At 48.7% G+C, this 14,121-nt stretch overlaps 1 protein-coding gene across 7 annotated transcripts in view; it reads left to right on the forward strand.

The window, feature by feature from the left end:
* LOC147115992 (espin-like) overlaps window positions 1-14,121 on the forward strand; it is a 470,195-nt gene that overhangs the window by 419,645 nt on the left and 36,429 nt on the right. For 5 of the 7 annotated variants that reach the window (XR_015078728.1, XM_085990691.1, XM_085990692.1 and 2 more), the window contains one exon: window positions 8,286-8,365. Coding sequence is in view for 5 of the 7 variants with exons in the window: in XM_085990691.1 (XP_085846817.1) it covers window positions 8,286-8,365 (80 nt within the window). In the remaining 2 variants the exon portion in view is untranslated. Of the gene's footprint in view, window positions 1-508; window positions 826-1,468; window positions 1,616-8,285; window positions 8,367-14,121 lie in introns of those variants that run through there. The other 2 variants (XR_015078729.1, XM_085990693.1) reach the window with 2 other exon arrangements.

Here is a 14,121-nt window from a genome sequence, read left to right on the forward strand (position 1 = left end):
ACAGCAAGCTCCCACAAACAGCAATGAGATAAATGACCAGATAATCTGTTTTAGTGATGTTGGTTCAGGTCGCTATTGGTCTAGGCCACTCACTGCCCCCGAGTGCAGTAGGAGTGTCCTGTGTGAGAGGGGAATGTAGTTCCTGCAGATGGAATTTCATCCTGTTAGTGCTCCCTTGCCTGCCCCCGCTCCCGGACGGGAAATCCAAGGGCTGTATAGTGGCCTGACCTCACTCAGTGGATCCATCATCAAACTCACCCACTGAGGTGGCTGCATTTGCATCCCCCAATCTCTAATTGAAAGTTTAGGCTCTGGCAACTGAAGGCATTGGGCAAGTTTGATGCCATTTCTCAACAATTGGGAATCATGTTCATCCTTTTCCAACTCCATTAAGTGCCGTTGAAACTTGCACTGGTTCTGAATTCGACATTTTTTGCATGTGAATGCTCCGAACATTTAGGTGAAAGGTCCAGGAGGAACTGATCAGCTCTTCCCCATTTGTCCTCAGAGATTAAGAACAGCCAAGAGACTCTTCAGTTAACCCCGCACAGCATTTAATAAGGGCAAGAATTAACCTTCAAATATCGCATGCCTTACTTCAGGGACCCTTCGTCACCTTGTTCAATAACAGAATCTGACAGCACGAGCACTCCGAGAATTGTGAGCTCAGTCCTTCAGGGTCATTGTGAAGAGATTCGAGTAGTTCCAGTCGAGGTTTTGCTGAGGTAGTGATGTAGGATGCCTTGCATAACACCGATACTTGCTTTCTTGTGTTTGTGTGTCACTGTTTGATTTGCTGAATCATTAAAAAAAAAGGTAAATGATTTTAAAAGCATTTCTCATGATTCGAATGAAAGGTTGATGTTTGTGAATGGAGTTTATCAGCTGCTCCACGTACAACAGCTGAAATCTGTCCTGGTTGTATCATGTAACCAGCTCTTCTACACAGACCCGTTTCTGAGACCCAGCTTGACATTAGGTCAATTATGTGGCTATCATGTTAGCCATCAAAATGTATAACAACCCTAGTGCATTAATATTACAATCTATGTCCCGTTAAAAGCTTTCACATTGATGACAGCCCCATGAATCAGCCAGTTAAATCAATTCACATCACTGTTTGTCAATTCATGTGATTGTCGGATTTCTGTCACTGGAGGCTGGGATTCTTTCCACTCTGGCTGCGGGTAATCCTGCCATCTAGTGCCCTCATGGATAGGGCAGTCCTGGACAGAAGCTTGCCAGTGCTCTGTATTGGTAAGCCGCAAGCTTTTAGCCGGTTAAATACCAGCAGTGACCCTGCACCTGCACTCACTTCATCTCCAAGCCTTGGCTCTACCAACCTGTGCCTACGCTCTCTGACCTTAGGTCAGTGGCATGTATCTCTACAGAGAGAGAGAGAGAGAGAGAGCGTGTGCAGTCTGTTTCTGGCAAACAGAAACCCTACCAGTGTGTATTTCTCCAGTAGGTTGGAGGCTCTTAAACAAGGTGATAAGTTTCCAATCATATCGAACAGCAGCTGACCAAAATAAAAGTCATATCATGTGAATTGATTTTGGCAAGTCTTCCACCTATGCAACATGGCAGCTCCCCCAGCACAATCGAGATGTTGATGGTAAGAAATCTCCAAGGTTCGATATATTATACAGAACATCACACTCCGCATCTCTGAAACGGTAAAGATTGTCACATTAATCTCCCACCTATCCACTTACTGCCTCCAATCTCCTGTTTTACCTCATTTCTTTTTGTCTTGTATTCTATTACTTCTGCTAGTTGATCGGCTGAATCATCCTGTTACCCTCAGTCACTTGGGGGGTAATTTTGACTTTGGGCGATAGTGTAAAATGGGAGATATCCGATCAGACACCCTTTATATATCTCTCCCGATTTTAATTTCCATTTCACCTTCTCCAAAGACTCTGCTACTATTGCCAACCCACATGGGGAGGAGGTTGGAAGGGCTGGGGGTCAGGGGAGGAGATTGGAAAGTCTGAGGCTCGGGAGAGGAGGTTGGAAAGACAGAGGGTCAGGAGAGAAGGTTGGTATGGCCGGGGGTCAGGAGAGGAGGTTGGAAAGACTGAGGGTCGGGAGAGGGGGTTTGGAAGGGCTGAGGATTAGGAGAGGAGGTGGGAAGGCCTGGGGGTCGGGATAGGAGATTGGAAGGGCCGGGGGTCAGGAAAGGAGATTGGAAGGGCTGGGTGTCAGGAGAGGAGGTGGGAAGGCCTGGGGGTCGGGATAGGAGATTGGAAGGGCCGGGGGTCAGGAAAGGAGATTGGAAGGGCTGGGGGTCAGGAAAGGAGGTTGGAAGGGCTGGGTGTCAGGAGAGGAGGTTGGAAGGACTGGGGGTAGGGAGAAGGGGTTGAAGGGCCGGGGGTCAGGAGGGGAGGCTGGAAGGGCTGGGATCAGGAGAGGAGTTTGGAAACATAGAAACGTAGAAACATAGAAGATAGGAGCAGGAGTAGACCATTCGGCCCTTCGAGCCTGCTCCGCCATTCAATGAGATCATGGCTGATCATTGAAATTCAGTACCCTGTCCCTGCCTTCTCCCCATATCCCTTGATCCCTTTAGCCTTAAGAAATATATCCAAATCTTTCTTGAATATATTTAATGAACTGGCCTCCACCGCCCTCTGTGGCAGAGAATTCCACAGGTTCACCACTCTCTGGGTGAAGAAATTCATCCTCATTTCAGTCCTAAATGTCCTACCCCTTATCCTTAGACTATGACCCCTGGTTCTGGACTCCCCGACCATCGGGAACATCCTTCCAGCATCTAGTCTGTCCAGGCCTGACAGAATTTTATAGGTTTCGATGAGATCCCCTCTCAATCTTCTAAACTCCAGTGAGTATAAGCCCAATCGACACAATCTCTCCTCATACGTCATTCCTGCCATCCCAGGTATCAGCCTGGTGAATCTTCGCTGCACTCCTTCCATGGCAAGAACGTCCTTCCTCAGATAAGGCGACCAAAACTGCACACAATACTCAAAGTGCGGTCTCACCAAGGCCCTGTACAACTGTAGCAAGACATCCTTGTTCCTGTACTCGAACCCTCTAGCTACGAAGGCCAACATACCATTTGCCTTCTTAACCACCTGCTGCACTTGCATGCTTACCTTCAGCGACTGGTGCACAAGAACACCCAGGTCTCTTTGCACTTCCCCTTCTCCCAATCTATTGCCATTCAAATAATAATGTGCCTTCCTGTTTTTGCCACCAAAGTGGATAACCTCACATTTATCCACATTACAGTGCATTTGCCATGTTTCTGCCCAATCACCTAACCTGTCCAAATCATACTGGAGTTTCATGACATCCTCCTCGCAGCATACCCTCCCACTCAGCTTTGTGTCGTCTGCAAATTTGGAGATATTACATCCAATTCCGTCGTCCAGATCATTATTAATATATATTGTGAACAGCTGGGGTCCTAGGACCGATCCTTGCGGTACCCCACTAATCACTGCCTGCCACTCGGAAAACGACCCGTTTATTCCAACTCTTTGCTTTCTGTCCGCCAACCAGTTCTCTATCCAAGTCAATACCTTGCCCTCAATCCCATGTGCCTTAATTTTGCATGCTAATCTCTTATGCAGGACCTTATCAAAAGCCTTCTGAAAGTCCAAATACACCACATCCACTGGTTCTCCCTTATCTATTTTACCAGTTACATCCTCAAAAAATTCCAGTAGATTAGTCAAGCATGATTTACCTTTTGTAAATCCATGTTGACTTTGTCCGATCCTGTCACTGCTTTCCAAGTGCTCTGCTATTTCACCTTTTATAATGGACTCTAGCATTTTCCCCACTACCGATGCCAGGCTTACCGGTCTATAATTCCCCGCTTTTTCTCTGCCACCTGGGGGTAGGGAGAAGGGGTTGAAAGGCCGGGTGTCAGGAGGGGAAGTTGGAAGGGCTGGGATCAGGAGAGGAGGTTGGAAGGGTTGGGGGTAGTGATGAAAGGATATTTACTAGTCTTAGCCCCTTTGGGGCTATCCCGGATCAGGCGTATTTCTCAGATGTTCACTTTCAACTAAAGTTTGAGGTAGCCGAATCCTAAAGATGCTTAACTGGTTCTAAAGGTCTGGGCTATCTCTCCCTAAAGGAAAGGAACAACCCGAGAATGTTACCGTCCCCCATATAGCACTTTTAATAAGTTTACCCAGACTGTACCATCCCGGATATTATGAGGGTCCGGAGTCTCCCCTCAGAAAAATGTACCACTTCACCAAAGAGTGTACAGAGATTGCGTTTGCGAGTTATTGATACAGAAGACTTATGTGAGACAATTCTAAAAATATATAGAGATTTATTAAAAGAACCGACATGCAATTTACAGTTGGTGAATCAGTCATTCGCAATGTTAACAGTTCTAAAAAGAGAAAAAATACGATCTTATTTTCAACAGAGAATCTTACTTTTAAATCTTAACTTTGCTACAGTATTAAAGTTCTTAACATTTTCTATACAGGATATCCATCAATATCAAAATACCTTTGATCCCCGAGATACAAAGAGTGGAAGACTACAGAGCCGCCTCTGTAGTTGAGAATCGCCTTCCCGATTAAAGCGAGTCTGATATCCCATTTGAGACTTCAATATTTATACACTTTTTCAGTTGTATTTCCTTTAATGTTTCTGCTGAAGAAAGTTAATTATCACTATTCATCTTTCTGCTGACCTCTGCAATTCTTTACTGCCACATCAACTTGTAATATTCCAGAATCTGCCACATCTCCAAGTGTTCTGGGTTCACCATATAAAAAGATGTGAAAGGCAGATGTTTCTTATCTTATCTGCCATCTTTACGAAGTTTAATTTAAATCACTTATCCAGGGTTGACCATTGTTTTGTTTCCAAAAGGCCAGCCACTCGGAGTCATCCATTCTTCTGCTTCAATAGGTTATTTATTCAGGGTCAACAACTTATCCTGTTTCAATAGCCAGAATTCTTTCATAGCTATTTCGTAGTTAGGTCTCTAAATTTCCAAACCCAGTTTGTCATGTTTTAAAGAATTTATAAGTTGAGTTCCTTAATAGGTACTCTTCAGGGTCAACCATTGTCTTATCTCAACAAGGCCAGAATTCTTTCATAAGTTAGTGTATTTTTCTAAAAAGGCAATATAGTATATTCCTTCACAGGGAGAGGAAATTTGGAAGGGCTGGCAGTCGGGAGCAGAGGTTGAAGGGCTGGGGATCAGAAGAGCAGGTTGGAATGGTTGAGAGTCAGGAGAGGAGATTGAAGGGCTGTGGGGTGTGGGGGAGTTGGTGAGTAGATTGGAAGGGCTGTGGGGTGTGGGGGAGTTGGTGAGGAGATTGGAAGGGCTGTGGGGTGTGGGGGAGTTGGTGAGTAGATTGGAAGGGCTGTGGGGTGTGGGGGAAGTTGGTGAGGAGATTGGAAGGGCTGTGGGGTGTGGTGGAGTTGGTGAGGAGATTGAAGGGCTGTGGGGTGTGAGGGAGTTGGTGAGGAGATTGAAGGGCTGTGGGGTGTGAGGGAGTTGGTGAGGAGATTGAAGGGCTGTGGGGTGTGGGGGAGTTGGTGAGGAGATTGAAGGGCTGTGGGGTGTGAGGGAGTTGGTGAGGAGATTGAAGGGCTGTGGGGTGTGGGGGAGTTGGTGAGGAGATTGGAAGGGCTGTGGGGTGTGGGGGAGTTGGTGAGTAGATTGGAAGGGCTGTGGGGTGTGGGGGAGTTGGTGAGGAGATTGGAAGGGCTGTGGGGTGTGGTGGAGTTGGTGAGGAGATTGAAGGGCTGTGGGGTGTGAGGGAGTTGGTGAGGAGATTGAAGGGCTGTGGGGTGTGGTGGAGTTGGTGAGGAGATTGAAGGGCTGTGGGGTGTGAGGGAGTTGGTGAGGAGATTGGAAGGGCTGTGGGGTGTGGGGGAGTTGGTGAGGAGATTGGAAGGGCTGTGGGGTGTGGTGGAGTTGGTGAGGAGATTGAAGGGCTGTGGGGTGTGGGGGAGTTGGTGAGGAGATTGAAGGGCTGTGGGGTGTGAGGGAGTTGGTGAGGAGATTGGAAGGGCTGTGGGGTGTGGGGGAGTTGGTGAGGAGATTGGAAGGGCTGTGGGGTGTGGTGGAGTTGGTGAGGAGATTGGAAGGGCTGTGGGGTGTGGGGGAGTTGGTGAGGAGATTGGAAGGGCTGTGGGGTGTGGGCATTTGGTGAGGAGATTGGAAGGGCTGTGGGGTGTGGGGGAGTTGGTGAGGAGATTGAAGGGCTGTGGGGTGTGAGGGAGTTGGTGAGGAGATTGAAGGGCTGTGGGGTGTGAGGGAGTTGGTGAGGAGATTGGAAGGGCTGTGGGGTGTGGGGGAGTTGGTGAGGAGATTGAAGGGCTGTGGGGTGTGGGGGAGTTGGTGAGGAGATTGAAGGGCTGTGGGGTGTGGGGGAGTTGGTGAGGAGATTGAAGGGCTGTGGGGTGTGAGGGAGTTGGTGAGGAGATTGGAAGGGCTGTGGGGTATGGGGGAGTTGGTGAGGAGATTGGAAGGGCTGTGGGGTGTGAGGGAGTTGGTGAGGAGATTGAAGGGCTGTGGGGTGTGGGGGAGTTGGTGAGGAGATTGGAAGGGCTGTGGGGTATGGGGGAGTTGGTGAGGAGATTGGAAGGGCTGTGGGGTGTGAGGGAGTTGGTGAGGAGATTGGAAGGGCTGTGGGGTATGGGGGAGTTGGTGAGGAGATTGAAGGGCTGTGGGGTGTGAGGGAGTTGGTGAGGAGATTGAAGGGCTGTGGGGTGTGGGGGAGTTGGTGAGGAGATTGGAAGGGCTGTGGGCTGTGGGGGAGTTGGTGAGGAGATTGGAAGGGCTGTGGGGTGTGGGGGAGTTGGTGAGGAGATTGGAAGGGCTGTGGGGTGTGGGCATTTGGTGAGGAGATTGGAAGGGCTGTGGGGTATGGGGGAGTTGGTGAGGAGATTGGAAGGGCTGTGGGCTGTGGGGGAGTTGGTGAGGAGATTGGAAGGGCTGTGGGGTGTGGGGAAGTTGGTGAGGAGATTGGAAGGGCTGTGGGGTATGGGGGAGTTGGTGAGGAGATTGGAAGGGCTGTGGGGTGTGGGGGAGTTGGTGAGGAGATTGGAAGGGCTGTGGGGTGTGGGGGAGTTGGTGAGGAGATTGGAAGGGCTGTGGGGTGTGAGGGAGTTGGTGAGGAGGAGCTGTGAAGGGCTGTGGGGTGTGGGGGAGTTGGTGAGGAGATTGGAAGGGCTGTGGGGTGTGGGGGAGTTGGTGAGGAGATTGGAAGGGCTGTGGGGTGTGGGGGAGTTGGTGAGGAGATTGGAACGGCTGTGGGGTGTGGGGGAGTTGGTGAGGAGGAGCTGTGAAGGGCTGTGGGGTGTGGGGGAGTTGGTGAGGAGATTGGAAGGGCTGTGGGGTGTGGGGGAGTTGGTGAGGAGATTGGAACGGCTGTGGGGTGTGGGGGAGTTGGTGAGGAGGAGCTGTGAAGGGCTGTGGGGTGTGGGGGAGTTGGTGAAGAGATTGGAAGGGCTGTGGGCTGTGGGGGAGTTGGTGAGGAGATTGGAAGGGCTGTGGGGTGTGGGGGAGTTGGTGAGGAGGAGCTGTGAAGGGGACTCAGAGCATCAGATATGCACTAAAGTTGGGAAAGACATGATAAAGGATTAGTCATTATGGACAAACAAATTATGCTTCAACTGTATAAAACACTAGTTAGGCCTTGGCTAGAGTACTGCGTGCAGTTCTGGTCACCACATTACAGGAAAGATGTGATTGCACTAGAGAGGGTACAGAGGAGATTTACAAGGATGTTGCCGGGAGTAGAGAATCTTAGCTATGAGGAAAGACTGGATAGGCTGGGTCTGTTTTCCTTGGAACAGAGAAGGCTGACGGGAGACCTGATTGAGGTGTATAAAATTATGAGGGGCCTAGATAAAGTGGGTAGAAAAGACCTATTTCCCTTAGCAGAGGGGTAAAAAACCAGGGGGCATAGATTTAAAGTTATTGGTGGAAGGTTTAAAGGGGATTTGAGGGGAAATGTCTTCACCCAGAGGGTTGTGGGGGTCTGGAACTCACTGCCTGAAAGGGTGGTAGAGGCAGGAACCCTAACCACATTTAAAAAGTACTTGGATGTGCACTTGGGATGCTCTAACCTGCAGGGCAACGGACCAAGAGCTGAGAAGTGGGATTAGGCTGGATAGCTCTTTGTTGGCTGGCATGGACACGATGGGCCGAAATGGCCTCCTGTGCTGTAACTTTATATGATTCTATGATTCTATATACACAGCTCAATGATGAAAAGGTTTATCCAACTTGGATACAGTTTTAAATCATTGGCTTCACTCACTCTCCACAGCAACAAGAAGAATCTATGCTGTTCAGTGATCTGCCTCCATGGAAACGAGAAATGGCGATACAGAAACTGAATAGAGAAAGGTACGTATCGTCAGAAAATAGGCTGAGCCGCTGAGTGAGCAACTACTGCGGCAGGGGCCAAGATAAGAAAGTATCTGAAGCTTAAAAACTGGGGTGAAATCATACGTCTAGGCTCATGGAATGAGCGTGTGATGAGTAACCCGAATGTGTAACCCGGGTGTGTGATGTGCAACCTCCAGAGCAGCTTACTGTCACCTACTCCCAGAGTGACTTACTCCCGCAGTGGCTTACACCTAGAGTGACTTACACCCAGAGCTAACTACTCCCAGAGTGACTTACACCCAGAGTGATTACACCCAGAGTGACTTACACCCAGAGTGACTTACACCCAGAGTGATTTACACCCAGAATGACTTACTCGCAGATTGAGTTACTCCCAGAGTAACTTACTCCCAGAGTGACTTACACCCAGAGCACACTACTCCCAGAGCACCCTACTCCCAGATTGACTTACTCCCAGAGTGAATTACACCCAGAGTGACTTACACCCAGAGTGACTTACACCCAGAGCGATTTACACCCAGAGTGACTTACTCTCAGAGTGACCTACTCTCAGAGTGACTTACACACAGAGTGACTTACTCCCAGAGTGACTTACACCCAAAGTGATTTACACCCAGAGTGACTTACTCCAAGAGTGACTTACACCGACAGTAAACTACACCCCGAGTAAACTAGACCCCGAGTGACATACACCCAGAGTGACTTACACCCAGAGTGAATTACTCCCAGAGTGACTGACACCCAGAGCGAATGACACCCAGAGTGACATACTCCGAGACTGAGTTACTCGCAGATTGACTTACTCCCAGGGTGACTTACACCCAGAGTGATTACTCGCAGAGTGACTCACAAACAGATTGACATACTCCCAGAGTGACTCACCCAGCGTGAATTACTCCCAGAGTGAATTACTCCCAGAGTGACTTACTCCCAGAGTGACTTAGACCCAGAGTGACTTACACCCAGAGTGACTTACTCCCAGAGTGACTTACACCCAGAGTGACTTACTCCCAGAGTGACTTATACCCAGGGCAAACTACTCCCAGAGTGACTTACACCCAGAGTGACTTACACCCAGAGTGATTACTCCCAGAGTGACTTACTCCCAGAGCGACTTACTCCCAGAGTGACTTACTCCCAGAGTGAATTATTCCCAGAGTGACTTACACCCAGAGTGACTTACACCCAGAGTGACTTACACCCAGAGTGACATACACCCAAAGTGAATTACACCCAGAGTGACTTACACACAGAGTGACTTACACCCAGAGTGATACACTCCCAGAGTGACTTACACCCAGAATGAATTACTCCCAGATTGAATTACACCCAGAGTGACTTACACCCAGAGTGAATTACACCCAGAGTGACTTACACCCAGAGTGACTTACTCCCAGAGTGATTTACACCTAGAGTGACTTACTCCCAGTGTGACTCACACCCAGAGATAATTACTCCCAGAGTGACTTACTCACAGAGTGTCTTACACCCAGAGTGTCTTACACCCAGAGTGTCTTACAGCCAGAGTGACTTACACTCAGAGTCACATACACCCAGAGTGGCTTACACCCAGAGTGACTTACAACCCAGATTGACTTACTCCCAGAGTGACATACACCCAGAGTGACTTACTCCCAGAATAAACTTCATCCAGAGTGACTTACACCCAGAGTGACACACTCCCAGAATGACTTACTCCTCGAGTGACTTACACCCAGAGTGACTTACACCCAGAGTGACATACACCCAGAATGACTTACTCCCAGATTGATTTACTCCCAGAGTGATTTACATCCAGAGTGAGTTACTCCCAGGTTGACTTACGCCCAGAGTGACTTACGCCCAAAGTGTCTTACGCCCAGAGTGACATAAGCCCAGAGTGACTTACTCCCAGAGTGAATCAAACCCAGAGTGACTCACTCCCAGAGTGAATTACACCCAGACTGACTTACACCCAGAGTGATTTAACCCAGAGTGACTTACACCCAGAGTGACTTAGACCAAGAGTGACTTACACCCAGAGTGACCTACTCCCAGAGTGATTTACACCCAGAGTGACTTACAGCCAGAGTGACTTACACCCAGAATGACTTACACCCAGAGTGACTTACACCCAGAGTGACTTACACCCAGAGTGAATTAAAGCCAGAGTGACTTACACCCAGAGTGACTTAAAGCCAGAGTGACTTACACCCAGAGTGATTTACTCCCAGAGTGACTTACTCCCAGAGTGACTTACACCCAGAGTGACTTACTCCCAGAGTGACTTACTCCCAGAGTGACTGACACCCAGAGTGACTTACTCCCAGAGTGACTTACTCCCAGAGTGACTTACACCCAGAGTGACTTACTCCCAGAGTGACTTACACCCAGAGTGACTTACTCCCAGAGTGACTTACTCCCAGAGTGTCTTACACCCAGAGTGTCTTACACCCAGAGTGTCTTAGATCAAGAGTGACTTAGTCACAGAGTGAGTTACTCGCAGAGTGACTTACTCCCAGAGTAACGTACTCCCAGAGTAACATACTCCCAGATTGACTTACACCCAGAGTGACTTACACCCAGAGTGACTTACTCCCAGAGTGACTTACTCCCAGAGTCACTTACTCCCAGAGTGACTTACTCCCAGAGTGACTTACTACCAGAGTAACTTATCGCAGCGTGACTTACACCCAAAGTGACTTACTGCCAGAGTGAATTACTCCCAGAATAACCTACACCCAGAGTGACTTACATCCAGAGTAAACTACTCCCAGAGTAACCTTCTCCCAGAGTAACCTACTCCCAGAGTGACTTACTCCCAGCGTGATTTATTCCCAGAGTGACTTACTCCCAGAGTGATTTACACCCAGAGTGACTTTCTCCCAGTGCGACTTACTCCCAGAGTGACTTACACCCATGGTGACTTACTCCCAGAGTGATTTACACCCAGAGTGACTTTCTCCCAGTGTGACTTACTCCCAGAGTGACTTACACTCAGAGTGACTTACACCCAGAGTGACCTATTCCCAGAGTGATTTACTCCCAGAGTGACTTACTCCCAGAGTGAATTACACGCAGAGTGACTTACACCCAGAGTGAATTACTCCCAGAGTGAGTTACAGCCAGAGTGACTTACTCCCAGAGTGACTTACACCCGGAGTGACTTACACCCAGAGTGACTCACACCCAGAGTGAATTACACCCAGAGTGACTTACACCCAGAGTGACTTACACCCAGAGTGACTTACACCCAGAGTGACTTACAGCCAGAGTGACTTACACCCAGAATGAGTTACTCCCAGAGTGACCTACTCCCAGAGTGACTTACTCCCAGAGTGACTTACACACAGAGTGACTTACTCCCAGAGTGACTTACTCCCAGAGTGACTGACACCCAGAGTGACTTACTCCCAGAGTGACTTACTCCCAGAGTGTCTTACACCCAGAGTGTCTTACACCCAGAGTGACTTACAGCCAGAGTGTTTTACTCCCACAGTGATTGACACCCAGAGTGACTTACACCCAGAGTGACTTTCTCCTAGAGTGATTTACACCCAGAGTGACTTTCTCCCAGTGTGACTTACTCCCAGAGTGACTTACACCCAGAGTGACTTACTCCCAGCGTGACTTACTCCCAGCGTGACTTACTCCCAGAGTGACTTACCCTCAGAGTGACTTACACCCAGAGTGACTTACTCCCAGAGTGACTTACACCCAGAGTGACTTATACCCAGAGTGACTTCCACCCAGAGTGAATTCCACCCAGAGTGACTTACGCCCAGAGTGAATTACAGCCAGAGTGACTTACAGCCAGAGTGACTTACTCCCAGAGTGACTTACAAACAGATTGATTTACGCCCAGAGTGACTTACTCCCATAGTGACTTACTCCCAGAGTGACTTACACCCAGAGTGACTTACTCCCAGAGTGACTGACACCCAGAGTGATTTACACTCAAAATGACTTACTCCCAGAGTGACTTACACCCAGAATGACCTACTCTCAGACTGACTTACTTGCAGATTGAGTTACTCCCAGCATGAGTTACACCCAGAGTGACTTACACCCAGAGTGACTTACTCCCAGAGTGACTTACTCCCAGAGTGACTTTCACCCAGAGTGTCTTACACCCAGAGTGTCTTACACCCAGAGTGTCTTACTCCCAGAGTGAATTACTCACAGAGTGACTTACTCCCAGAGTAATTACTCCCAGATTGACTTGCACCCAGAGTGACTTACACCCAGAGTGACTTACTGCCAGAGTGATTTACTCCCAGTGTGACCTACTCCCAGACTGAATTACACCCAGAGTGACTTAAACCCAGAGTGACCTACTGCCAGAGTGATTTACACCCAGAGTGACTTACTCCCAGAGTGACTTACTCCAAGAGTGACTTACTCCCAGAGTGACTTACCGCCAGAGTGACTTACAACCAGAGTGACTTACAGGCAGAGTAACTTACAGCCAGAGTGAGTTACACACAGTGTGACTTACACCCAGAGTAACCTACTCCCAGAGTAACCTACTACCAGAGTGACTTACTCCCAGAGTGACTTACACCCAGAGTGATTATACCCAGAGTGACTTACTCTCAGAGTGACTTACTCCCAGAGTGACTTACACGCAGAGTGACATACACCCACAGTGACTTACTCCCAGAGTGACTTACTCCCAGAGTGACTTACTCCCAGAGTGACTTAATCCCAGAGTGACTCACACCCAGAGTGACTTACACCCAGAGTGACTTACAGCCAGAGTGAATTAAACACAGAGTGACTTACTCCCAGAGTGACTTACTCCCAGAGTGACTTACACACAGAGTGACTTACAGCCAGAGTGACTTAAACCCAGAGTGAATTACTCCCAGAGTGACTTAATCCCATAGTGACTCACACCCAGAGTGACCTACACCCAGAGTGACGTACAGCCAGAGTGACTTAAACCCAGAGTGACTTACTCCCAGAGTGACTTACACCCAGAGTGACTTACAGCCAGAGTGACTTAAACCCAGAGTGACTTACTCCCAGAGTGACTTACACATAGAGTGACTTACTCCAAGAGTGACTTACTCCCAGAGTGACTGACACCCAGTGTGACTTACTCCCAAAGTGACTTACTCCCAGAGTGACTTACACACAGAGTGATTTACACTCAGAGTGACTTAGTCCCAGAGTGACTTACACCCAGAATGACTTACATCCAGAGTGACTTATACCCAGAGTGACTTACACCCAGAGTGACTTACACCCAGAGTGACTTACACCCAGAGTGACTTATATCCAGAGTGACTTACACCCAGAGTGAATTACACCGAGAGTTTCCTAAACCCAGTGTGACTTACACCCAGATTGACTTACTCCCAGAATGACTTACTCCCAGAGTGACTTACTCCCAGAGTGACTAACTACCAGAATGACTTACTCCCAGAGTGACTTACTTCCAGAATGACTTACACCCAGAGTGACTTACTCCCAGAGTGACTTACTCCCAGAGTGACTTACACCCAGAGTGATTTAGACCCAGATGACTTATTCCCAGAGTGTCTTATTCCCAGAGTGACTTACACCCAGAGTGACTTACACCCAGAGTGACTTACACCCAGTTGACATACTCCCAGAGTGACCTACTTCCAGAGTGACTTACTCCCAGAGTGACTTACTCGCAGAGTGACTTACACCCAGAGTCACTTACACCCAGAGTGACTTACAGCCAGAGTGACTGACACCCAGAGTGATTTACTCCCAGAGTGACTTACTCCCAGAGTGATTTA

This window comes from Somniosus microcephalus, chromosome 6, assembly GCF_052327205.1.
Source record: "Somniosus microcephalus isolate GS21.2 chromosome 6, FLI_Smic_1.0, whole genome shotgun sequence".
NCBI classification, from domain to species: Eukaryota; Metazoa; Chordata; class Chondrichthyes; order Squaliformes; family Somniosidae; genus Somniosus; species Somniosus microcephalus.